At 62.8% G+C, this 25,079-nt stretch overlaps 2 protein-coding genes across 10 annotated transcripts; one reads left to right on the top strand and one right to left on the bottom strand.

The window, feature by feature from the left end:
* Nucleotides 1–2,649: 2,649 nt before the first annotated feature.
* AVPR2 (arginine vasopressin receptor 2) lies at nucleotides 2,650–6,198 on the top strand. Of its 8 annotated transcripts, none has more exons than XM_041741745.1 (5): nucleotides 2,650–2,823; nucleotides 3,273–3,432; nucleotides 4,211–4,327; nucleotides 4,622–5,503; nucleotides 5,657–6,198. In XM_041741745.1, exons 3-5 carry the CDS (start codon nucleotides 4,240–4,242, stop codon nucleotides 5,860–5,862), a joined length of 1,176 nt encoding a protein of 391 aa, XP_041597679.1. In that variant the 5' UTR covers nucleotides 2,650–2,823; nucleotides 3,273–3,432; nucleotides 4,211–4,239; the 3' UTR covers nucleotides 5,863–6,198. The 8 variants fall into 8 exon arrangements, with proteins under 8 accessions (XP_041597679.1, XP_041597681.1, XP_041597680.1 ...); XM_041741747.1 differs by lacking the exon at nucleotides 2,650–2,823 and adding an exon at nucleotides 2,849–3,040 and having other exon boundaries at nucleotides 3,270–3,432; XM_041741746.1 differs by lacking the exon at nucleotides 2,650–2,823 and adding an exon at nucleotides 2,849–3,040.
* Nucleotides 6,199–6,242: 44 nt separating this feature from the next.
* Nucleotides 6,243–23,603, bottom strand: ARHGAP4 (Rho GTPase activating protein 4). 2 transcript variants are annotated; one of them, XM_041741742.1, is made up of 22 exons: nucleotides 23,407–23,601; nucleotides 18,817–19,024; nucleotides 18,580–18,742; nucleotides 18,360–18,422; nucleotides 17,866–18,078; nucleotides 17,031–17,159; nucleotides 16,729–16,950; nucleotides 11,839–11,940; nucleotides 11,496–11,687; nucleotides 11,323–11,407; nucleotides 11,089–11,116; nucleotides 10,774–10,876; nucleotides 10,109–10,169; nucleotides 9,921–9,998; nucleotides 9,704–9,838; nucleotides 9,492–9,597; nucleotides 9,163–9,396; nucleotides 9,009–9,082; nucleotides 8,738–8,921; nucleotides 8,475–8,567; nucleotides 8,093–8,207; nucleotides 6,243–6,901 (listed from the first exon to the last, which is right to left on the bottom strand). In XM_041741742.1, the coding sequence occupies exons 1-22, from the start codon at nucleotides 23,471–23,473 to the stop codon at nucleotides 6,671–6,673; spliced, it is 2,886 nt and encodes a 961-aa protein (XP_041597676.1). In that variant the 5' UTR covers nucleotides 23,474–23,601; the 3' UTR covers nucleotides 6,243–6,670. The 2 variants fall into 2 exon arrangements, with proteins under 2 accessions (XP_041597676.1, XP_041597674.1); XM_041741740.1 differs by having other exon boundaries at nucleotides 9,704–10,169; nucleotides 23,407–23,603.
* Nucleotides 23,604–25,079: the final 1,476 nt, after the last annotated feature.

The following is a 25,079-nucleotide window of genomic DNA, read 5'->3' on the forward strand; positions in this document are numbered from 1 at the left end:
TTTGCCCCTTTGGGTCCCACCCTGTGCCCCAGTGCCCTGTCACCCCACTGGAGCCCCTCCTGGGTGTTTGGTTGCCATCAGGCTCTCCTCATTCCGCTCCTTGCTCATCACTTCAGTCTGGCTGCCATGCAGCACCGGCCGTCTGCAGCGAGGACCCCACTGGGAGGGACGCGCAGCCGGGCCCCCCCCTCGCCCGATACCCCCCAGCGGCTCTGCTCGCGCCCCTCCCGTCGGGTGCCCACCTCTGCCCCCGGCCTCCTGGGCAGATCCTCTCCTGGCTCTATCACCTCTTCTCCATGCGTCTGGCTGCCTCCTCTTCCTCTCTCTTCCCTGAAATGTCCCTCGAGCGTTTGTTCAGGAGCCCGACAAATGTCTCCTCGCCGTGGCATCCACCCGCTAGCGGCGTCACCATTTCTCCGCTGGGCGATGCCTCCCCGCGCAGCCCGCTCGGCCCAGACCCACACAGGGCCCTGCGCAGGGGCAGGGACTGGCTCCTTCCGGGGCCTGCGGCACTTGCTGTTCGCTGAGCAAAGGGTCTTTTTTTTTTTTTTTTTAAAGATTTTATTTATTAATTTGAGGTAGAGAGAGGACGGTAGCAGGGGCGAGAGGGAGAACGGGCTGGATCCCAGGACCCGGGACCATGACCTGAGCTGAAGGCAGACGCGTCACCGCCCGAGCCCCCGGGGGCCCTGAGCCAGGGGTTGTGGGGACAGAGAGCCACTGCTAGGGGAAGACAGGGTGGCCTCTGATGCCCTGCCCTGGTGCTGGCGCCTGGGATGCTCGGTGCCCCCCCAGGTCTCGTGTCCTTTGCCGCGCAGGCTCGTCTCGGGGGGTGTGCTCCGACCTGCGCCCCGGCCCTTGCTCCGGCCTTTCCCAACCAGCCTCCGGTGCTCCCTGCAGGGAGTGCGGGTGCCTCCGGCCACCCCCCGAAACTCTGGTCGGGGATCCCTCTCTGCCGTCTCCGGGGTCCCCGGCCACCTGCGTGTCTCGGGGAGGAGCGGCCCCCGGCCGTGCCCTGTTCACGAGCCCCCCGTGGCCCTGCCGGTGAGTGCGCCCGTCAGCCTTCTTTCCCATGAACTGCTGCCCAGCCCCATTTTAGTCCCCTGGGGGTGGCGGGGGGGGGGCCTGCGACAGGCATGTCACCTCTGATCAGCTCCTCGCCGCAGGCGGTATGACTCAGCAGGCCTGGCCCAGCGCCCACGCGCACCTGCGCCTGCACCGTGGGCCCCCCAGGCCCGGAGGCTCTGGGCGAAGGCCCCAGCCTCTCTCTTGCCTTGGTGGCTTCTTGGTTCCTCTGGGAGTCGCCAGCAGCCGCTCCACGTGCCCAGTGTCCCTGGAGCATGTGGTGGCCTTGGGCGCCGCCGCCTCCCCTTGCCTCTGGGACACAGCACCGAGGAGGGCAGGGGCTTCGCGCAGAGGTTGCCCCGGGCTCAGCAACAGGAAACAAGGAGTGTGGGGAGCAGGGCCGGCGACAGATGCCAGCTCTCCGCTGGGACCCGGGCGGGGACGCCATGTGGGGGCTCGGTCTCTGGCTTCCGGCCGGGCCCCCGGCGCCGTGAAAGTGGGCTCTTCCGTGGGCTCGTCTCCAGGCCTTTGCCCGTCCTGTCCCCGGCAGCCTTCAGCGGGGGGCTCCCCATTTCAGAGACCCCAGTGGAGCTGGGCCTAGGCTGTCCAGGGTCACGCAGCTGTAGAGGGGCAAGGCGAGCACGTGTGGCACGCGGGTGCCTCAGTTTCCCGGGCAGACGAGGGAGGTCCCATCTAGCATGGGGGGAGGGCGGCGTGACAAAGGCTGCTGGGTGTGCTGTGACTTTTTACCAGCGGCTCAAAACTTTCCCTTGAGGGATCCCTGGGTGGCGCAGCGGTTTGGCGCCTGCCTTTGGCCCAGGGCGCGATCCTGGAGATCCGGGATCGAATCCCACGTCGGGCTTCCGGTGCATGGAGCCTGCTTCTCCCTCTGCCTGTGTCTCTGCCTCTCTCTCTCTCTCTCTCTCTCTCTCTCTGTGACTATCATAAAAAAAAAAAAAAAAACTTTACCTTGAATAATCGGTTTTAGAGTCTTCCCAGGAGCTCCCTTTCCGACCATTCCTGTCCACCCGGACAGTGGCAGAAAGTGGTTCCTAAGGATGCCCGGGGGCTCAGCGGTTGAGCATCTGCCTTCAGTTCAGGGCGTGACCCCGGGGTCCTGGGATCGAGTCCCCCACCGGGTCCCCCACAGGGAGCCCGCTTCTCCCTCTGCCTGGGTCTCTGCCTCTCTCTCTGGGTCTCTCATGAATAAATAAAATCTTTAAAAAAACAAAAAGAAAGAAAGTTGTTTCTACGCTGCTAGGTTAATAATGGCAGTGTGGTTACAGGGGAGAGTGACGATTCTCTAGGTCTCAGGAGGTGTGACTGAGGGTTCCGATGCCGGGTGTCAGCATTCTGCAACCTGCGTCCGAATGGTGCAGCGGAAACCACTGGAATATGCGTGTGCACTGTGCAGGGGGGTAGCGTGTGTGTGTGTGTGATTGTAGTGAATGTGCAGCACGTGTGGATGCGGTACGTGTGCCCCCTGCAGGGGTGGGTGCGTGCTGAGTATGCGAGACGCCGCCCCCCCCAGCTGCCCCCCCAAGGCTCTCTGGCCAGGAAGGCGAGGCCCAAGTCTTGGCCATACTTGGGCCTAGTCAGCGCGAAGCTGTCTTGGCCTCCAGCCTTGCAGGTCATTAGAGAAGACGGACAAACAGGAAAACAGGGCCAAGTGGGCCCAGGGCCTGGCACTCGAGGCGAGCGGGCCACGGCGCGGGGCTGGGCTGCACCAGCCTTGGCGGAGCGAGGCCAGGCTCTGCGGTGAGAGCAGGGTTGGCGGGAAGAGGGCACCCGGGACGGCAGGGAGAGGGTGGGCTGCAGGCCCCGCCCTGGAGCCCCCGGAGGGAAGCCCCTCCACACGCGTGCCCGGACGTGAGCCATCCGTGCCTGTGTGGGTGCCGAGTGCGTGCGCCCCTGTGGCCGTCCGGCGGTGCGGGAGGGAGACAGAGGCCTGCAGCCTCCCCTCCTCCTAGGGCAGGTAGCTGCAGGTGGGGGGGGAGGAAGAGGGTGGGGGTGTCCCTGGCTCCCACAGGATCCTGGGGAGGAAGCTGGCTGTCACAGGGGTGCATTAAGCCCTGGCTTGAACCCGCCCCACCCCCTCCCTTCCTGTCCCTCATCTCCGGTGGCCCTAATTGAGGAGGGGCGGGCACCAGCACTCACATAGTGGGGATTCCACGAGCTCTCACCCCTTCCTCCCCGGGGCCCAGCAGGGACACAAGGAACCTGGCTGGGAAAGGAGTCACGCCGTGCCACCAAGAAGCTGCGTGGCCTTCGTCAGCCTCAGCCATCTGTGGCCTTAGTTTCCCCACTTATACAGCAGAGCTGCTGAGCTGAGCGATCTCCCAGAACCCCGCCGGACCTGACCTCCCAGTAAGGTGGACCCCGCGGGGACGGAGTGGGGGGACAGGCAGCGGCTGGGGGTGTTGGCTGCCTGCTGGTCACAGCCAGGCCTAGCCGGGGACCAGCCTGGGAGGGCTCAGGCACCCGGGAGTGGGGGGCAAGGCGTCCTGGGGACAGACCCGGGAGGGCCCGGACAGGAAGGGCAGCGCAGGAGGCCAGGAGCCTACTTCCCGGTGCCCCAGGCAGGAGGCCAGGAGAGGCACGTGGGGGCAGGGAGGGAGAGGAAGTCCCCTCCTGGGCAGGTCACTCCCAGAGGCTGGGCTGGGGCGGGGCAGGGGATGGGGAGCAGATCTGAGCTCCTGGGCCACCTTCGCAGCCGCCACTGCCCAGCTGCCCGGAGCCCAGAGAGCCGAGCCAGGTAAGGGGCTTTGGGGGGCCCCGGGGACAGTGGCCTCTCCTGCCCAGCCCAGCCCTCCACCGGCCGCCTCTCCAGGGCTGTGCGAGAGTGCGTGGGGGGAGGCAGTCTGGACGTGTGCTCCGGATCTGCGGGCTGCGACGTGGGTCCTAGGACACGCTCACGCGTGTGTGCGACGGCTCCTTTCTATCTTAACCTGCTCGGTACTGGGGAGCACAGCGGGGCCCGGGATCCATGACCTCACCGACCTCCATCTGACCGAGCGTGCCTCCCCACCGCTGGGACCCACACACACAGGCACCCCGCCACCCTGGCACCTAGTCTCTAGGGGCGCCTGTCGAGAGACTAGGCCCCTCGGTTGGGAGGCTGAGCCCGATACCCTGTGTCCCCCAGGCGCTCGAGACACCTGCCCCGGCCCCACCATGCTCATGGCATCCACCACCTCGGGTAAGGTTCCAGCCCCCGGGCCGAACCCGTCCCCCCACCAATCCCTCCTCGGGGACGAGCCAGGTAGGCCGAGCGGGCTTGCAGAAGCAGAGAAGCCCCCCTTTTGGAGACTCCTTCACCCTCCCTGTCGGGGCTGCCAGCGTGGGGAGGCGCGGGCACGGCCCTGCGTGCTCATGGGGGGGCTGCCCCCCCCACGGGCCAGGAGTGGTGAGCGCTCCACTTCGAGCCGGGGCCTGGGAGGCGGCAGGGAAGTGGGGGGGCCCAGGTTGACGCGGCTCAGCCACTGGCTCTGCCCGTGGGCCCAGGGCCCCCCGCAGAGCACATACCCTAACGGGGCCTCTTCCTCCACCCGCCCAGCTGTGCCCCGGACCCTCTTTCCACCTACTCCAGCTGGCAACGGCAGCAGGGAGCTGCTGGACACCCGGGACCCGCTGCTTGTCCAGGCCGAGCTAGCCCTGCTCTCCACGGTCTTCGTGGCTGTGGCCCTGAGCAACGGCCTGGTGCTGGGGGCCCTGGCGCGCCGGGTCCGGCGGGGTCGCTGGGCACCCATGCACGTCTTCATTGGCCACTTGTGCCTGGCCGACCTGGCTGTGGCTCTGTTCCAAGTACTGCCCCAGCTGGCGTGGGATGCCACGGACCGCTTCCGTGGGCCTGATGCCCTGTGCCGGGCAGTCAAGTACCTGCAGATGGTGGGCATGTATGCCTCCTCCTACATGATCCTGGCCATGACGCTGGACCGCCACCGCGCCATCTGCCGCCCCATGCTGGCATACCGCCACGGAGGTGGAGCTCGCTGGAACCGGCCGGTGCTGGTGGCCTGGGCCTTCTCGCTCATTCTCAGCCTGCCCCAGCTCTTCATCTTTGCCCAGCGTGACGTGGGAAATGGCAGTGGGGTCCTTGACTGCTGGGCCCACTTCGCTGAGCCCTGGGGCCTCCGAGCCTATGTCACCTGGATCGCCCTAATGGTCTTTGTGGCACCTGCCCTGGGCATCGCGGCCTGCCAGGTGCTCATCTTCCGGGAGATTCACGCCAGCCTGGTGCCGGGGCCAGCAGAGAGGGCTGGGGGGTGCCGTGGAGGGCACCGGACCGGCAGCCCCAGCGAGGGGGCCCGGGTGTCCGCAGCCATGGCCAAGACGGTGAGGATGACGCTGGTCATTGTGATCGTCTACGTGTTGTGCTGGGCGCCCTTCTTCCTCGTGCAGCTGTGGGCAGCGTGGGACCCGCAGGCGCCCCTGGAAGGTGGGTGTGGCTGCAGCTAGGGCGGTGGGGGACCTTCGGGCTGGGCCGTGCACGCGCCTTCACCCCGCAGACATACACCCCAGTGAGCAGACGGGGTCACTGCACCTCTGCACGGACACCCTCAGCCCCAGCCCGGACTCTCCCTGCCCACAGGGGCCCCCTTCGTGCTGCTTATGTTGCTGGCCAGCCTCAACAGCTGCACCAACCCCTGGATCTACGCCTTCTTCAGCAGCAGCGTCTCCTCCGAGCTGCGCAGCCTGTTCTGCTGGGCCCGGAGTCGGGCCCCACCCAGCCCGGGGCCCCAAGAGGAGTCCTGCGCCACGGCCAGCTCCTTCCTGGCCAAGGACACTTCCTCCTGAGGAGCCAAGGGGCGCCTTCCTTCCAGAGGCTCTGCGAGGCCCGGCTGCCTACCTGGGGCTGGCCCTCGGACCCCTGGGGGGGAGGAGACCCTCTGGGAGGGGGCTCCAGGACTAGGAGCCAGAGGTCAGCTCCTTGGGGCCGGGCGTGGGGGGGCTAGGGCGGCAGCCGGGGGCCACGTCCGGGGGGTGCACAAGGCCTCCATGCAGCGGGTGCCTGCCCCTGACATGGAGGCTCCCCGGAGCCCGGGAAGAAGAAAAGGGGTAGGGGGCCTCTCTGCTCCCCCTCTGCCCTCCCCTCTCACTCTGTCCCTAATAAAAGATCCAGCTCTTTTTCCACCCAGCGGGTCTCCTTGGATGAGGGTAAGGGCGCTTGTCGGCAGCGTGCAACGGCATCCTCGGACCCCCACCGGACACCAGGCCCTGCGTGCGGCTCAGCAGGCCGCACGGCCCCCACTCGGACGGCCGTGTACCGAGACCCCTGCCGCCTTTGCCGAGCGCCCCGCATCTGGCCGTGCCCCCGCCTGCCCCCCGAGACAGAGGACTGGCTTGCACGGGGGTCAACACGCAGGCCTTTATAAATGGCAGCCAGCACCTGCCGGCCGCCACCGGGCTGGCACCCAGTGCCCGGCAGCCACCGCCAAGCCCTCACAGCAAAGCCAGGGTCGGGGCAGGCAGGGGCACGTCGGGGCAGCCGTCTCCTCCTCTGCGAAGGGGCAAGAGCAGGAGCCCGGCGCCGGCCACACAGGGCCAGGGAGACGCCACAGGTGGCCACGTCGGGGTGGGGGGCTGCAGAGCGGCCGGCAGTGCCTCAGTGCTTAAGGGGAGAGTCCAGGCCCTGGGGATGGGACGCCGAGGGGGACGCCGGGGCCCCGGAGCTGCGGGAGAAGCCTTTGCTCCTGCCCAGGCGGCCGGAGGCCGGAGGCTTCAGGCTGCAGGGCCCGGGGCCGGGGGATCCGGTGGACGTGGGCCCCGCGCCCTGGCGGGCGGAGGTCTTTCCCAGGAGCTCCTTAAACACGGAGTCCATGGTCTGTGCCACGGCCTAGAGGACAGAAGATGAGGGACAGCATCTGCAGAGCTCCCTCTCCCACCCTCCGGTCAGGCTGTCGCCACCCGAGCCACACGTGGGGCCTTCCTCCCTCTGCTGCCCAAGCGTCCGCTGGAACTCGTTCTCATTCCACAACCGAGGTCCTTGGCCACCTTCCTGTCACCACACCCCTCCTCCCCACCGGTCCCGAAGCCGCCGCCCCTCCTCCCTGCCTGGTTTCCCTCCTGCCGCTTATGGCGAGGGGGGGGGTCACAGCCACCTCTGGGGATGGCAATTCTCAGCCCAGCCCTGACGTGGGGGCCCCTCTGGCTGAGTCCCAGGTCCCCTCTCTCCTCCTACCTACTCTCTCCCTGGCTGAGGTCACAGCCACCTCCCGACCCCTGGGAGCACCACTGTGCTGGAGCCTCACGGGTCGGCGTCCACCCGCACCCCACCTGGCCCTGCCTGCTGCCCGCGCCCCCCATTCCATGTTCTGGCTGCCCACCCCTCCCCTACGCCTGACTCCGGCTTCTCTGGCATTAGCAGCCATGTGACCTAGCTCGCCCCCTGGTCCCCGACTCCCGGCCCGGCCACTGGGCCTCCACCGGCACACCGCGTGCTCTTGGGCTCTCTCCCTGGTGCATGTCCCCACGGCTTCTGTCTTAGCCCAGCAGTGCTCACTGGGAGCCCACAGGTGGGCGCGCTCCCCAGAGTAGGGAGCCGGGTCTCCCCAGGGTGCTCCCTGGCCGGGGCCATGTTCAACACCCACGGTCTCCCGCACTGAGAACCAGCACCCTGCCGGGCTTCCCAGGCAGCCACCCACTCCGGCATCTCTTCCCCCGGTCCCTTTCATCCTCCTCGGGCACCAAGCGCCTGCTGGGTGACTGCCTGTCACCCGCCCTGGCTCTAGATGCCATGCCTGCCTGCGAGTCCCACTTGCCACTCCCCAGTCCAGAACGTGAAGCCCAACCGCACGAGCCCCCGTGTGCCCCTCAACCCCGCTTCTGGGCTCATCCTTCCCCTCTGGCCTCACCCCCTTACTGGCCTGCCTCTCCCTGGGCTGGGCTCAGCCAGCAGGTGTGGAGCCAGGAAGGGCAGACCCGAGCATCAGGAGGAAAAAGTCTGGTTTCTAAAGTGACGCAGACTCTCCGGGAGAGGTGTCACCCCGCCCCCATCACCTGCCACACAGCCAGTCCCGGCTCTCACCTTGTCTACCTCCACGTATCGCTCCGGGGAGGTGGGGACCAAGCAGTGTCGTCTGGGCCCAAAGGGCCCCCCGGGTATGCCCAGGGGGGCCTCAGGCGGAGTGCATGGCTCTGGCCTGCAGGGTACAGACAGTGAGCCCACAGGGGCCCCTCCCGGGCCAGGGCACGGCCAAGGTAGAGGGAAGAGCGAGGCCGGCCCAGCGGGTCCCTCACCTGGACGGCTCTCCCCCACCTGGGCCCCTCTGCACGTGGCCAAAGTCAGAGCCCACCCCTTGTGACCTGGCCCAGCACCTGCTCCCTGGGACGGGCTTCACTCCCCAGCAGCAGTGCTCAGGCCGAGGTGGGCAAGTGGGGCCACCAAAATGAGTCTCCCCCTCGCTCACCGATGGCCAAGTTCCACGGCCAGGAGGACCTCTGGACTGCTCACCGGCTCCGCTGCGACCTGTGGCCCCTGGCCCGCCGAGTGCTTCTCTGCACTAGGGTCAGAGGGACAGCCTGCTGAAAGCGCGCCTTCCGGGGCCAGGCTCTGGGGGCCGGCGGGCCCAGTGCTGGCCAGAAGGGGTCTGGGGCGCCCAGGCCTAGGGAGGCTAGGACTCGGGCAGGGGAAGGGCCAGAGGCCCGGGTGAACGAGAAGCAGCTCACTCACCCCACGGGCAGCGTGATGTACTTGTGGGGAATGAGCCCCCGGGCGCCCGCGCACTCGCCCCGCCACCAGTCGCCCGACGCCCGCTCGTACAGCCGCAGCACATCCCCGCGCTGGAAGCTCAGCTCCTGGGCCGTGCGGCCCGTGTAGGAAAAGCAGGCCACGGCCTCCACGCCGCCGTCCAGGTCTGGGGAGAGAAGGGGGTCCGAGCTGGGAGGGGGAGTGGGCACCCAGGGCGGGGACAACCCTCCCTAACCCTCCTCTCCCCCCTCACCATCCTCCTGGGCCAAGGTCCCGGCTTCCAGCTCCGGCTCGTTCTCCCCAACCAGGCCCTCCAGCTGGGCGTCCCTGAGGTCAGAGCGAGGCATCTGAGTAGACGAGAGGGCTCCCCCTGCTGGACCCCCCACCCTGGCACGCAACGGGCATACCCCAAGCAGCCGGTGGAAGGCGGTGCCATGCACTTCTCATAGATGGGGCCGGGCAGCAGGGTCGGGGGTGGGAAAACCCGCGCGGGCTGCACGATGAGAGTCTGTACCAGCTGGTTCACCCGACCCTGCAAGGCCACTGGGTCCTGGCCGGCGGGCACGGGCAGCAGGGTCGGCCCAAAGCACACGGCCAGGTTGTAGGGATCCATCATGTTCTCATCGCTGTACTGAGCCAGGCTGTGGGCACACGCGGGTCACAGGCAGGGGACTCCCCAGCTGGGGTCCCCTGCACCCCCAGCGCCAGCCCCCCTCGGCCCCCAAGAAGCACTCACTGGTTGAGGAAGGCGAAGAGGTAGCGCAGGACCACCAGCACCGGTCCGGGCAGCTGGGCCAGGAGGCGGCTAACGTGCTCCACCCGCTCGGCCACGGCCTCCAGCTCTGCGGCCCCGGGGCCGCCCCCCGTGGGGAGAGAAGCCCGTGAGTGTGGCCACGGCCACAGGGAAGCGGCCCCGCCCACCCGGCCAGCCTCAGGCCCCGGCCTCACCGGCCGAAGCCAGCAGCTCTTTGAACAGGTCCGGTGGGAAGAGCGGGGGATCCAGGCTCCGGAAGTAGAGCTTCAGCACCCCTGCCACCGAGTCCAGGTCGTGGGCCGTACAACCCTCCACCAGTGGGTCCTCCCCTGAGGGCGGCACGGGGCGCAGGAGGCGATCACCCCGGCTCTGGCGATGCCCCCGCCCCTGCCCCATCCTGCCTGTCCCTACCTCTCTCGAAGGCTTCACGGATTTCTGAGACCCGGGGCTGGGCGCCCGACACCCGGAAGATGCCCTCGTGCTGCAGGCCTGAGGGAGGATGAGAGCCGGTGGGTGCCGGGTCCCCTCTCCAGGCGGTCCGGGGCCGGTGCCAGGGCCAAGGGCCAGGCCGGCAGCAGGAGGGCCCGGGTCTGGCTTACCATTGAGGTTGATGAAGCGGACGCAGCTCTCCACCACCAGGGGCACGGGCTGGCCTGAGCTCTGCGGACAGAAGGGGGTTCACTCACTGTCCCTCCTTGTCACTCGCTCCCTTGTACCTTTCTCTTACAAGCCATGGGTATCGGCAACGAGGTTGGCGTGTGGTTTGTGACATCCGCCAGTTTAGGCAGCGCCTGACATTGTTTGCTGTCTGCCTACTGCAAGCAACTTCTGCGTGTTGACCTCGAATCGAGTGACACTGCAAATCTCAAATTTGTTCATTTAAATAGTCCGTTGGCTCTTTTGAATACGGACGGACTGCATAGTCGCTTCATAACAAAGGCTAGCGCTATTTCTTCTCGGACCTTTCTCGCCCCCCGCACCCTGACCTCTAGGACCCCCCCCCCCCACACCACGTCAGCCAGAAGCGGGGCTTGTGGGTTCCACGTCGCACATGCGCCTGCCTGAGGCTTGCTCTAGATGCCTGTTACTAGCTAAGGACGTTCCCTTCCATCAGAGGAGACCTGACAAAGGCCCATCCAGGAAGGGACGATTGACCAGTTGTTGGCAATGGAGGCGACACTGGGGTCACAGGCACCGGGCTGGACAGAAACCAAAATGCGGGGGAGCGCCCGCACTCAGCTGGAGCATGAGGCAAAGCCAGTACCTGGATAAACTTCTCCATGTCTCCCCCGAAGAGTTTCTGGTTATACTGGGAGCTGGGGCGGGGGTGGCGGCTCTTCTGCAGTCTTCTCTGTGTGTACTGGGTCCTGTGGTGAACGGAAGTTGGCTCTGAGGGGAGCAGGCATGTTTAGCGCCACCTTCAGCCCGGAGTGTGATCCTGGAGACCCGGGATCGAGTCCCACGTGCTTCTCCCTCTGCCTGTGTCTCTGCCTCTCTCTCTCTCTCTCTCTGTGTGTCTCTCATGAATAAATTAAAAAAAAAAAAAAAAGAGCACACCGGCCCTGCACGACGCACTCACCAAGACACCTCCCGCTCCTCCTTGTCACCTGGGGCGTAGAAAACATTGGTGAGCTTTTCAGGCCAGGAGGTGAGCACCGCCCTGAGCAGCGCCAAGGGGCCGGGCTCACAGGGTAGCGGCCGGGACCCTTGCTGGGGTATTGCCAGCATGCCCGCCAAGCTCTCCGGGCAGAGAGGAGCATGGGCCGCATGGGGTCCCCACGCAGGAGGGTCGAGGGCCAGAGGCAGGGCCCACCTCGCTCAATGGCCTCCTGCAGTTTCTCATGCTTGGCCTGCAGCTTGGCAAGGATGCTCCGTCCGCTCAGGTACTCCTGCAGCTTCTGTGAAGCCCCAAGAAGAGTCCAAAGTTTTAATCCCAGCTCTGGCCCCTCCCTGTGGGCTGCCCCCCGCCCCACCCCCCTTTCCCACCATGATGTAGAAAGTCTCGGTCTCCTGCTGCTGGCCTCGTCTCCGGCCAGCCTGCCGAGCCCCCGGGTCCGAGCTGGTGGACTTGAGGGACTCAGTGGAGGGGCTGGCTTGGAGGGAGTCGAGCACGTCCCCATCTTCCGATGCCACCACCTCCAGCAGGGCCTGCAGTGTGGCCTTCAGAGTCTTGCTCACCTGGAGAGAGGGCAGCACCAGGGCCGGAAGAAATGGGGCAGGAGCGAGGGACAGGAAGGCCTAGTCGTGGAGGAAGGGGGCATGGAGGCCGCGGCCCCCTGGCTCCAGGGGTCCGGGTCCGTGTCCCTGTCCCGAGCCAGGGCGCTCATACCTCCTCCGTCTCGATGGTCTGCCGGTCCAGGCGGCTCTGGATATTCTGGGCTCTGGGCAAAATCTCGTCCCGCAGCTCCATCTCCACCCGGATCTCGGCCACCTGTGCGGGGCAGCATGCAGGGCGCCGAGGCTGAGCCCAGGCCACAGGCGGGGGCGCATGGCGGGGGGCGGCCCCACGCGGGACCCCAGCACTTCTCACCCACTGACACTCGCACCCCAACACCCACGGCAGCGCTACTCATAAGGGCCCGGGGACAGAATCGAGCTGAGTGTCTAGTGGATGATGAGTGGAAAAGCAAGAGCAGCATGTCCATACGAGGGGATGTCACTCAGCCACAAAAACGAGTGGCCCCCCCGGCTGATGGGCGCTACACGGGGGGCGGGGGGGACCTAGAAAACATTCTGCTCAGTGAAAGGAGCCGGCCACAGAAGGCACACATCACACGATCCCATTGCCACGGAAGGTCCAGGAGAGGCAAAGCGAGACACAGAAAGGAGACAAGCGGGAGCCGGGGGCTGAGGCAGGGGGTGCGCGGGGACTGCTTCACGGGCCCAGGGTTTCTTTCGGGGGGTTGGACGTGTTTTGCCACGAGCTCATGGTGATGGTTGCATAACTCGGCGAATACTGCAAAACACATCGGATGGTGCGCTTCAACTTGGCGAATTACACGGCAGGTGATTCAGACCTCAACAACGCTGTTGATTATTTTTGAAAACATAATCAGGAGGACTGGGGCCTGAGACAGAAGAACGGCCCCCTCTCATCAGGCAGAAATAGATTCCCGAGGCAAAACGTGAGTGGCTTGGCGGGGGGGGGGCAGAGTGGAGGATGGGGGAGAAGGCCCCCAGAATTGAGAAATTCGTCTCCTCTGAACATTTAGGGATCCAGAGAACCCTGGCATCAGGTGAAAATTGAGAGTGAAGACGTGGCTTATCCACGGCAGGCTAAACACACCCCCTCTGTTCTCTGCAGGCCCCACCTACAGGGGTGCGGGAAGGCCCAGGTCACGGCGACGCAGGGGGACGCAGGGGGACGGGAGCAGCTCAAGTCTGTCCGGGAAACGATACTGTAGCTCCTCCAAAAACCGCACCTACACCTGCCACACGAGCCGGCAATGCCACTGCTGGGTGTATCCTCCAAAGAAGTGAAAGCAGGGGCTCAAAGAGAGATTTGCACACTCGTGTTCACAGCAGCCCAAAGCGGGAAGCAACCCAAGTGCCCATCAAGGGATGAGTGGATAAGCAAAATGTGTTCTGTCCAGACACCGGAACGTTATTCAGCCTTAAAAAGAAGGAGATCGAGGTGCCCGGGTGGCTCAGCAGTTGAGCATCTGCCTTTGGCTAAGGTCGTGATCCCGGGGTCCTGGGATTGAGTCCTATATTGGGCTCCCCACAGGGAGCCTGCTTTTCTCTCTGCCTCTCTCTCTTTCTCTCATGAATAAATAAATAAAATCTTAAAAAAAAAAAAAAAAGACAGACAGACGTGATCCCTGTGCTCGGGGAGGCTAGTGCCAGGAGTGCGGCCCAGGCAATAGAGAAGCACATAAGGACATTTCAGATTGCATTCAGAGCACTGAGGTACATGGTGACTCAATAAAATCTTAAAAAAAAAAATAGGAAGGAGATCCTCTCGCAGGCTACAACTTGGATAAACCCCGAGGACACTATGCCGAGCAAAACCAGCAAATCACAGATGATTCCACTCATATGAGTGACCCAGAGTAGTCTTGATATAGATTCATAGAGACAGGAAGTAGGTTGGTGGGCGCTGGGGGGCTGCGGGAAAGGGAGGGGCCGTGAGTGTCTCCTGGGGACAGAGTTTCAGTCTGGGAAGATGGAAGAGTCCTGGAGACGGAGGGTTCCACAACAGTGTGAATGTGCTTAGTGCCACCGAACATCACACTTAAAAATGGTAAAAATGGCTAAAATGGGGGCACCTGTTTGGCTCAGTGATCCAAGCATGTGACTCTTGGTCTTGGGGTCTTGAGTTCCAGCCCCACATTGGCTACAGAAATTACTAAAAAAAAAACAACAAAGAAACCCTACACACACACACACACACACACACACACACACACACAATCAACTGTACATATAGAGTTAAAATGGTAAATCTTATATATGCTTTACCAGAATCACAAAAAAAAAGCCTCTCCAGGTCCTAGGGAACACTAACATTAGAAGAACCTCCCCTCAACCCATACAGTTAGCAGAAAACTAGAGATGTAGCCTCTGGAAAGGATAAATCAGAGGGCTTCTGGACTTGGGGACACTAGTCACAGCTAAAGAAGGAGAAACAAATTCCTACTGACGCGATGGAAGCAAGCAGCCGCTGCCATCTGGAGCTGTCCAGACGGGACTTGGTGTTATCATACTGAACATAAGGAATGTCACAGAGCATCAGCATCAGACAAGGTCACTCGGTGGCCATGAGAGGTGAAGACAAAAACAAGAACTTTATCCAAGCCACAAAAATAACCAAACCTCCCCCTGTTCAGGTAACAGGAGTGACTGCTGCTTTAGCCTCCCTCATCCCCCACCCCCCACCTCCTGCCTTCTAGACAAGATTTATGAAGACATCCAATCAGAGTTACCCCTGCTTCCCCACAGTATCTAGGCCAGAGCCGGAGCCGGGTCCCTCCCCCAAATCCTCTAGCCTCAGCCCAGGTCCTACTAGTCCTTTCTAGCACCCTTTTACCAGGATGCCCCACGCTCCCCACCATGGGGGTCTTCCTCAAAGCAATGGTCCAAGTCCCCGAGGGGAAGTCCCCTGTTGACAAGTTCTGCTCAAGCGCATCGGATATCTAATCCACCACTCAGCGCCTCCTCTGAAATATGACCTGATGGCCAAGAATTGCCAGCCATTTGAGGGAAGCTCTAAAATGAAAGAGAAAGGCGAAAGCAAGCTTTTCTTTCTTTCTTTTTTAACTGCAAAGAAACTAGAAAATGCAGGGAGCAGAGAAAAATGTCCAGAAAACAAAAATGAACATTTCAGAATGATTTGAGATGATATGTCCACAAAACAAGAACAAAGGGTTATTTTAGGATTTTTATTTATTTATTTGAGAGAGAGAGAATGAGCATGGGGGACAGCGGAGGTGGAGGGAGAAGCAGACTCCTCACTGAGGAGGGAGCCCACGTGGGGCTCCCTCCCAGGATCTCAGGATCTTGACCTGAGGCAAAGCAGATGCTTAACTGACTGAGCCACCCAGGCAGGGACCCCCAAAGCATCATTTTAAATAGGAATCTGGAAAACAAAACCGAACTCTCAGAAACAAAAACTACGAAAGTAAATTTTTTAGAATATTCAACAAAGGGTTGAAAGAGATAGTTGAAGAAATCTCTAAAAAAGCAGAACTAAAAGGCCTAGAGGTGAGGGAATAGGAAAGGGAAAAGAGGAAAATTAGAGAATCAATCCATGAGGTCCAACATCCAATTATAAGAATCCCTAAAAGTGAGAGAAAAGAAAATTAAGAGGAGGAAATAAAGCAATAATATGATTCCCAAACCTAGGGCCACACCACTCCAGAAAATGCCCACCGGCTGCCCAGCATCATGAAGGAAAAAGGATCTCCCGAGGAGCATCATCATAAAATTTCACCAGGCAGGAAAGAGACTCCTGAAAACTTTAGGGAGAAAATGTGCAGGTCGCATACAAAGGATCAGAAATCAGAAGGGCATTGGAGCGATGCCTTTAACGGTCGAAAGGGAAACTGATTTTCAACTCTGAATTCAATATCCAGCTAAACTATCAATCAATTTGAAGGCTAGAATCCAGGCATTTTCAGACAAGAGAAGTCACAGATTGCCTGGGGCGCTGGACGGAGGGCAGGGCGATGAGCCAGGGGCCGGGCTGCTCTAGGGTTAGCCCTGGGTGGAAGGAAGTCAGTTGAAAAGCAACTAGCCACGTGCTGTGCAATTTGAACCCAGGGAGGGAAGCACCAGAAGCAGCAGCTAGGAGACTGGGAAGTAGCGTTTGTGAGGAGCGGAATCGAGAACAGAAAAGGTGAATCAGAGAACTGCCATGTGCCATCGTGAGCCTTGAGTAACACTTGACTCTTTCAAATATGACTCGGATCAAAATAATAGATTAATGCTTCTCTCTCTGCCTCTCTCTCTCTCTTTCATGAATAAATAAATAAATCTTTAAAAAAAAAAGGGCAGCCCTGGTGGCGCAGCAGTTTAGGGCCGCCTGCAGCCCAGGGCGTGATCCTGGAGACCCGGGATCGAGGCCCATGTCGGGCTCCCTGCATGGAGCCTGCTTCTCCCTCTGCCTGCATCTCTGCCTCTCTCTCTGTGTCTCTCATGAATAAATAAATAAAATCTTAAAAAAAAAGAAAAAAGAAAAGCTAAAAAAACAAAAAACAAAATATAGATTAAAAAGTTAAAAGCTCCATGAAACCCCTGTCCACTCACAATGCCCATGTGGACAAACTGGGAAAAGTAAAGGAATAATTGTAAACAAGTAAAAGGATGCCAGCTACATTCTACTGCTTGTATGGTTTATTTCCCTTCAACTTGGCATGATGAAATGTCTAAACATGCAGAACATTTGGATGAAAAATGTATGAACAGCTAGATGCCCACCTACTATCTGGCGTCCACCTGGCGGTATTTTTACTGTGTTTGCGGTGGTGGGGGAGGGGTGCATTCATTGGCAGTACTGCAGGTTGCTTGTTTCAAATGCCAGTGGAGAAACTTCTAGAGAGCCTCATTCGCCTCCAGGCCATTGAATGAGGGTCGGAGAAATAAGCTGCTTTCAGGAGTCTCCACTCCTTTGCAAAGTGGCATTCATTGGACTTAAGGAGGGTTACAATGAAGGCCAGAGAGCTGCAAAGACCTTTGTGCCAATGCCTGGGGCATTAGGGGCCGGGGCAGTGACCCTCACCTCATCTCCTTCATGGGGGTGGTAGTCAAAACGCAGTGGGGGGCAGAAGGCGACTGCATGCACCTCCAACACCTTGGCCTTGTCCCCTGGAGGATCCAGGGCCTCCACGGCCTCTTCCAGGCTGCCCAGGCCCTGCATCTGGGAGGCTTGGGTCCGGCTCTCAGCAGCCGTGTAGCTCCGGAGCACCTGCCCCAGGGCTAAGTGGAATCCTGTGTCGCAGCACTGGGGAGGAGGCAAGCACGTGGCTCGAGTGGGCCCCCGGAGTACGGGCCCAAGCCCCTGCCCGCCCACCCAGTACTCACGTCCATGAGGTCCAAGACGTCACGCAGGTAGTAGTTGCTGACAGCAGCATTGACACTGGCCAGGCTGAGCAGGTACTCGTTCCGCGCCTTTGTGCACTTGAGTTTGTGCTCCAAGAACTTGGCCTGACGCTGCTCAAGGCCACACAAGTACAGCAGGGTCACCTACTCGGCCAGCAGGCCAGCCCTCATCTGCGGCCTTCCACAGAATCTCCACCTCCACGGGGACACCTGCAGCCGATGTCCCACAGGCCCCTCCCACCACATGGCCCAGAAGTCCCAATGTCTTCTTCCCTTGCCCCACTTTGCCGCACCCTGCCACGGACACACACCCCCCAACCCGGGCCGACAGCCCCAGTTCTGCATCAACTCCTCCTGGCTTGGTACCTCCCCAACCTCTGGGGGCAACCTCCAGCCTCCTCTCCGTGCACATCACCCAATCACCCATCCTATGCGCCTTGCTGCCCCTCTGACACCTGACAGCACTGCGTGAGGCAGGGGTGGTGGGGGGCAGGGAAGGCTTCCTAACTTGGGAGCACGGAAGTTCTCTTCACTCTGGCCAGCTGGGGGAGAGCTACGAGCATGTAGGAGTGGGGGGGGGGAGACTGTTCCACCACACACACCCCCTCCCGTCGCATCACCCACCCCACTTGGGGAGCCCTCCAAAGCCAGTAGAGTTGACTAGGCCCAGCCTTACCAGAGGGCTGTGGCTCTCCTCTCCCCAGCCCTGCCTTCTGCCTCCAAGCCCCATCTCCCAGCAGGCCCCGGCGAGGGCTGGGGATTCTAGGGACAAAGGCTGGAACCAGAACCTTCGAAGACAGGTGCCCTCCAGGCCCACCTTTTCCACCAGCCGTCCTCCCTTCTTGAGGGAGCTCTTGCGCAGGGGCCCCGCCTCGGTGGCGGTGGCGGTTGCGGCGGCGGCAGCAGCGGCGGCAGCGACAGCAGAGGCAGCACTGCGGCCCGCCCGCTTCTCCTCCTGCCGCTCGGCTTCCCGGAGCTTGGCCTCAGCATTCACGCTCTCCATGTGGTACACCTGGTACGTCTTCTTGGCCTGCAGGGAACACCCGGGCCAGGCCGCCCTCCTGAAGGCCAAGGCCGCAGCCAGCCCGCCCCCTCCTCCCCAGCGCATCTGGGGCTCGGAGCCAACAGCTGGCCCATCCCCACCGCGTGCCCAGAGCAGGGGGAGGGGCTGTGCTTGCCGTGCCCCCACCCAGGCCTCTCCCAGGCGCTCAGTCTCGTCCCCTCATCCGGTCCGTGCGCCAGCCTTGGGGAGTTTGGGGAGCCGGGATGGGATGGCCTCCCTCGGCTGGGGCGGGCGGGCCCTGTCCTCACCGTCTGAAGCTCCGACACCACCTCCAGCAGCTCGTCCTGCAGCTGTTGCTCCAGATCCTTACTCTGACGAGGAGGCCGAGCGTGAGCCCCAGTGCGGCTGCCCCCGCTGCCACCCATCGGCCCTCGAGGCTCCGCCAGCTCCCTGTGCCCGACACCCACGGGCCTCCCTGGACCCCGACGCCGTGCACGCCTCCCGCGCCCAGGGCGAAGGCGGCCTTACCCTCTTGACTATGCGGCCCACATCCTCTGCGATGTGACTCAGGCGCTGGGCCAGGGGTCCGGCCAGCACCTCGCTGAGGGTCGCGCTCTCCCGGCTCTGCTGCCGCGTCTGCTGCAGCAACACGGCCCAGCAGTGCAAGGGCGACAGGAGGGACGGCTCCTTCCTGGGGCAGAGGGGCGCTCAGGGCCGGAGCGGAGCCCGCAGCCTGCCGGGCCACCCTGCCCCGCGAGCACCTACCGGAAGCTCTGGTGCTCGCGGCTGCTGCCCCCGAGGCGGCCGCCCCGGCCGGAGAAGCGCTCGGCCAGCTTGTCCAAGCCCCGGGAGTACTCCAGCTCCACCTCGGCGCGCCGCCGCATGAACTCGGCCAGCTCCTGCAGCAGCTCCCGCCGCAGCTCGCCCTGCAGCTCCAGGCAGCGCAGCTGCTCGCTCAGCTGCCAGCGCATCTCTGCGGGGGACGGCGGCTCAGGCCCACGACCGGCCGAGGACCAGGCCCGAGGCCGGGGACGCGTGCTGGGCACAGCCCTCGGGGAAAGGGAGCTCTGGGCTACGGCTAACGGGCCGGGCCGGACCCAGCCGGGGAAGACGGGAAGGCTGCTGTTCCAGGGGCAGAGGGAGGGCTGGGGCCTGCGGTGGCGGCGGGAACCCAGAGTGGCCCCAGCCCCGCGTCGCCCTGTCCCCGGCCAGGTGCCTTTCAGTTCGGCTTCCCATCACTCCCTGGTTCCTGGAAAGCCCCTGAGCTGTTTGCCCTGCCACTTCCTGCCTTTCGGGTGCCCACGACCCCAGGCAGGGTGGCCTCTCCTGCAAACACACACAGGGCCGCACAGGGGCGAGGCTGCCACGGCACCCTGCCGAACCCGCAGCGAACTCGTGGCCTTAGTAGCTGGGAACCCTGCCCCCGGCCCCCCAAGGAGAAAGGGCAGCCCCACAGTGAGGGCCGATGGCCGGAGCAGGCTGGTTGGAGCTGGCAAGCGAAGGGACAGACAGGGCTGGCCTGTTTTCTGTCCCCTGTTTCCACTCCGCATCACCCATCCACAGGGCACCCCCACCCCCCGCCAGAGACAGCCACACCCGGGGCCCCCACACTGCTGGCTTTTGACACCTTATCGCTGGCTCGATTTGGCAACACTGCTTTCCCCACCAAAGCAAAGAACCGCCTGAATGGCAGGTTTAAGCAACCTGCTACAAACACTTCTGCCGCCCACTGGGTGCCCAGGTGCACACGGGGGATCCCGGGGAATAATGCACTGTCTGGACTTCCGGCAAACAGGTCACCTGCTTACTAGCCCCATCCACGTCCCCAGGGAGGCACACTGATTGCTTTCCCCATCTTGCAGACTGTTGATGACACACCCAGTCTGGCGGGGCATGTTCTAGATGAGGAGACACAGCGGCAAAGAGGGCCGACCAGCGGCTTGTGCCCATGAAGTTGGGATGGGATTGGGGGTGCAGACCACAAGTGGACGGGGGCGCCTGGGTGGCTCCCTTGGTTAAGTGTCTGAGTTCAGCTCAGGTCATGCTCTCGGGGTCCTGGGACCGAGCCCTGAGTTGGGCTCTGCACTCATGGCGGGGACAGGGGGGGCTGCCTCTCTGGCTTCCTCTGCCCCTCCTCTCGCTCAGGCACACATGCACATGCTCTCTCTCCCTCTCTCTCCAATAAATAAATATCTTTAAAAAAAACAGACGGGGATCCTTGGGTGGCTCAGCGGTTTAGCGCCTGCCTTTGGCCCAGGGCATGATCCTGGGGTCCCAGGATGGAGTCCCATATCGGGCTCCCGGCATGGAGCCTGCTTCTCCCTCTGCCTGGGTCTCTGCCTCCCTCTCTGTGTCTCTCATGAATAAATAAATAAAATCTTTAAAAAAAAAAAAGATCACAAGTGGACACATACACACTAGAATGTCCAGGAGCAAGGGGCGCTGAGGAGGCAAACAGCAAGGTGAGGTCAGAGCGGCAGGTGGGGGGGGGGGAGTTCTCTTAGAACAGGTGGCCAGGAAGTGAGCAGGTGACAGAGGGGCCACGGGGCCACTTGGGAAGAGTGTTCCGGCCAAGAGAACAGAGAAGGCTGTTGGAAGCAGTGTGGCTGCAGGGGGAAAGCGGAGTCGTGCGAGAGGCCCATGGTCAGGGGAGGACGTGCAGCGGGTCACCGAGGGAAAGAGGAGCCCCAGCAGCTGGGCCACACGGTGGGGCTTCCCTCAGGCTGCTGTGGGGAGGCCAGGCAGAGGGCAGGTGGCACACAGAAAGCGCCCGGCCAGGCTGGCACCTCCTGAACCAGTCTAGGCAGAAGTCAGCGAGGGCTCAGAGCAGGGAGCGGGCCTGGGAGGGGGTGACAAATGGCATTTCTGTGCTGCCAGCGACTTCCCAGAGGCGGTGGGCACGGGGCAGCCTCCCCGGGGTGCACCTGCCCTGCATCCCCATGGCCCCCTCTGCTCTCCGTTTGGAGAAGGCATCCTTCCTCCGGCGGCCCTCTCCCCGATTCGGCCGCACCCACACACAGTCCTCCAGCCCCTGCCCCCGCCCCAGCAGTGCTCAGGGATGGGCTAGGGCCACAGCCCTCGCGCCTTCCGGGGGATTACTGAACGGGAGTGCTCCTTCTAGGGCGGGGTGGAGCTGGGTGAAGAGGAGCCAGAGGTGGCCGGTGGCGGTGGTGGCTGCTCCCTTCCCTACCAACGGTGAAAGCAGCGCAGGGGAGGGCAGCGCCAAGCGACCCAGAGCCTCTTTGTCCCCTCCGGGGCCAGGCTCCGGCGCTCAGCTCCCCGGCCAGGTGAGTGGGCTCTATGCCCCTCGCAGTCTGGACATTCGTCGCCGAATCAGGGTACCATTTGGGGGCTAAAAGGACCTCGCATTTCATTCCTAGGAAGACCTGAGAGGTCCCAGCTCACCTCACCTTCCTCTGGTGTTTGCCCCGCCCTCCCAAGCAATCTGTCCCCGGAGACCAATGGCAGCTGAGCGGTGTGAAGACAACAACAGCTCGTGGGGGGGGGGGCGCTCTTCCTTCTGCGAGGCCTGCCCTCCAACCCTCCAACCCGGACTCCCACACTGGCTGGTGTCAAGAACACCCGTGACGGAGCATCCCCGGAGTGCAGCGAGCTGGTGCACGGCCCCCAGCCCCTGGGATGTCACCCTCAAGCTGTCAGATCTCAGCTCCCATGCACCCCTCATCAACCCTTCCCGGACCTCCCCTGCAGCTGGGTCTGGCCCTCCTCCCTCCTTTCTTGACATCTGTGCTTTCCCTTTACAGGGGCGTCATCGTACACGAGCCTAACCGTCAGGGGTCGTTTGCTACGTGTCTCCGTCACCGGACCTGCGAGCTGGACGAGGGCAGGGCCTGGGTCTTTTGCTTAGGACTGTATTCCCAGGGCCTGGGAGAGAATAGACGCGCGCAGAACATCTGTCAAAAGGAAGGATGGAAGCCTTCCACATCTGCTTCAGTTGCGCGGCTGGGTCTTGGGCCCCACCAACACTTCCTGTGAGCAAGGCGTACGGTCTCACTTCTGCTGACAAATAAAGCAGAAGAGAAGATGGCCACCCAAACCGCCACTGTGCTGACCTTTCAGAATTTAGGGTGTCAAGACAGTGATCCTGGTTTTTTGTTGTTGTTGTTGTTGTTTTTTGGGTTTTTTTGTTTTGTTTTGTTTTGTTTTGTTTTTTTGTTTTTAGCATGGTAAAAAGTTTCTTTGGGGAGAGGAAGGGTTCGGGAGCTAACGTCACTGGCGGTCCGGAGCAGGCAAGAAACTTTTTAAAGACAGCCTTGCTCGGATCCCCAGTTTTTCAGTGTGAATTAACTGATCCATATCTGCCGACTGAAGAGTTTCCAAAGTCCTCCAGCTTCTTGACATTTGGGGGAAACAGGAATGGGGGGCAGTGTCTTCACCTGCGAAATGATGAGGGCAAGGCTTGGAGGGGCAGCTCGGCCCGCACAGAGCCACCGCAGGCCACCTGAGGCCGGCTCCGGGCAGCAGGCCACCTTTCCCAGACAGGGAGGACTCAGGCATACTTTGGTGTAAATGGCTTGTACTGGGAAATTACGTTAGAACCCGCATCTGTGGGTCGGCAGGCACCTCGAGGGTCATTTCCTTCTCCCTCGAAGGGGCTGTGCTGGGTGACCGAGCGCAAGGCCCTTCTCGCTGAGCTTTGGCTTCCTTCACTGGTAAACCGGAGCGAATGACACTGACATATGGGGTCACACATCTGAAGACTCGGGGAAACTTTAGGGCCCCAACTGTGGGCACTTGGATGCCACCTTCTTTCGTTTGCAAGAGTTAGCATGGCCTGGATAAGAGGGGCAGAAGCTGTCGCCCAAGGGTTTGCAAAGCTCATTTGCATGTGATTTGCACAGTGTTTATCAGAACCCAAGGAGGTCGGCTCCCGCAGGCTTTGAAGCTGGCCCGCTGAATCTCTAAGCGGGGGACCCCGAGATCCCGAGACCCCAACACGGCGGCCCTCAGCTCCCAGCCACCTCAGTGCCCAAGAGAGGGCAAAGGAACCGGTTTCCAGGCCAAGCTACCCCCATCCAGGCGCTCGAGGCGCTCAGGCTCCCCTCCCTGGACCTCCTCGGCAAAAGCAAGGTGCTCCATTTCACTGTGGCTAGAATGTCACTTTCTGGGGGGCAGCGGGTGCCCCCTTCCCTCCCTGGGTGAGGTGCAGGGAGCAGCAAGGAGGGCAGAGCGACCAAAGGAAGGGGGGAGGGAGCGGGGGAGGAAGGGGAAACAGCCCAGCCCGCGGCTGAGGGGCCGGCTGGGCTCGGGGTGCGGGGAGGGCGAGCAGCGGCCGGCGCGGCGGGCCTGGGGGGCCCCGACGCCGGGTCTCCGCAGGCACCCGCGCCCTCTCACCTTTCACTTGCGCCTCGTACTCCGCCTGCAGCCCTCGCTCCCGGCGCAGCTTCCCGTGCGCGGCCATGGCTTCCGGGCGGCCGCGCCGTCGAGCCCCGCTGCTCCCACGCGGCCGCGAGCGCGCCGGGCCGGCCCTGGGGCTCTGCCGCCCGCACCCCCGCCCCGCCGGCCCCGCCCCGCCCCGCCCCCGCTGCGGGCCCCGGGGCGGGGCGCCCCCCAGCCTGGCACCGCCGGGAGGGGTTTCCGGCGGGGTCCCCCGGCGGCCGGACCTTGCCGCCCCCTCGCGCCCAGCGCCCGGCACCCTCCGGCCGCCCCCGCCCCGAGCCGCACGCTTCCCGCGCCTCCCTCGCCGCCCGGGCCCTGGATGCCAGCGGGCACTGATGCCACAGCTGCTCCAGGCCCTGGGCGCCCCGGGCCACCTGCTTCCCCCCGGACATCGCGCCGGACCTCCCGATCGCAACGCACCCCGCCCCACCCGAGCCCCACCCAGCGAGCCAAGTGCTAGGAGCCTGGGGAGCCCGCTGGGACGCCGGGGGTGGGAAGGGAAGGAAGGGCACCACCAGGGATCAGAACCTCAGCCACTGTTCCCTCAGGCCCCCTCATGGTGGGGAGCCCAGGCCTTGGCTGAGGTTCCCCTTCTGCTCAACCCCATAGGGAGGAACAAGCCTCATTTCCCCATAGGTAGTTACCACTTCCTACCACTTCCTGCTGCCGGAAGAGCCTCTTCTGCCTTCTTTGGCCTGCCCTTGCACCTGCCCTGTCTTAGGCTTGGGGCTGGGGGTTCAGCCTTCGTCCTCCCCCCTTCAGCCAGCGCAAAGCCGTAGCAAGCCTGGGGGCCAATCTGGGGGCCTCCCTCATCCGGGGGTGCTGGAGTCGCCCTCCACCCCTCTCTGCCAACCTGAAGCCAAAGGGCAACGGATCTGGTCCAGTAAACTGGGAAGGCAGGATGCAGGTGGCAGTTGACAAAGCAGACCAGACAACGGTCTTCAGTTGGGTGGGAGGGAATCCCTGGGGTACAGATGGTGGGCAGGGGGCGAGGGGCGAGGCAATTGAACTCCAGACTCGTGCCCCGGGAGGTGAGGCAAGCCTATAAGCACTAGTGCAAGGACTCCATGTAGACACGTGCGTGCAAGGATGTCAAAGTCAGTCTCAGTGCAAATGTGGGCAGGTGGGACCCCGACCCGAAGCTTAGGGGGAGGGAGAGTGGGGGAGACTGTGCAGGCACTTCCTGCCTGTAAGCTACAAGCAATCCTCTTGCTCAGAAGGGGAAAACAGACCTCCCCACCTCCCTGCCCCACAACCCTAACTCCCACCCAGGACCAAGGCCCTTCTCTAAGATACCACGCGTCCAAGGCACCTGGGGTTGGAAGGCCCCGGGGGCTGGCAAGACACCAGCAGGCCCAGAACCTGGGCTTCCAGGAGCTGACGTCAGCACTACACTGTTGGGAGTCCTCCAGCAAGGCAGGCGAGCCTCCTGCCCCTTCCCGAAGCATGTCCAGGCACTCCCGCCCCCAAACCTGTTCCTGTGTCAGGAACCCACACCCCATACCTCATCAGCTAACCCCAACATGCCTTGGCCCCTACCCTCCAACTGTGCCCTGACCAGCCCCCTTTAGTCCCTTGCCCACCCAGCAGAGCCATGCACCGAGGGCAAGCCCACAGGAAACTGCTGC

Source organism: Vulpes lagopus, chromosome X, assembly GCF_018345385.1.
Source record: "Vulpes lagopus strain Blue_001 chromosome X, ASM1834538v1, whole genome shotgun sequence".
Taxonomy (NCBI): domain Eukaryota; kingdom Metazoa; phylum Chordata; class Mammalia; order Carnivora; family Canidae; genus Vulpes; species Vulpes lagopus.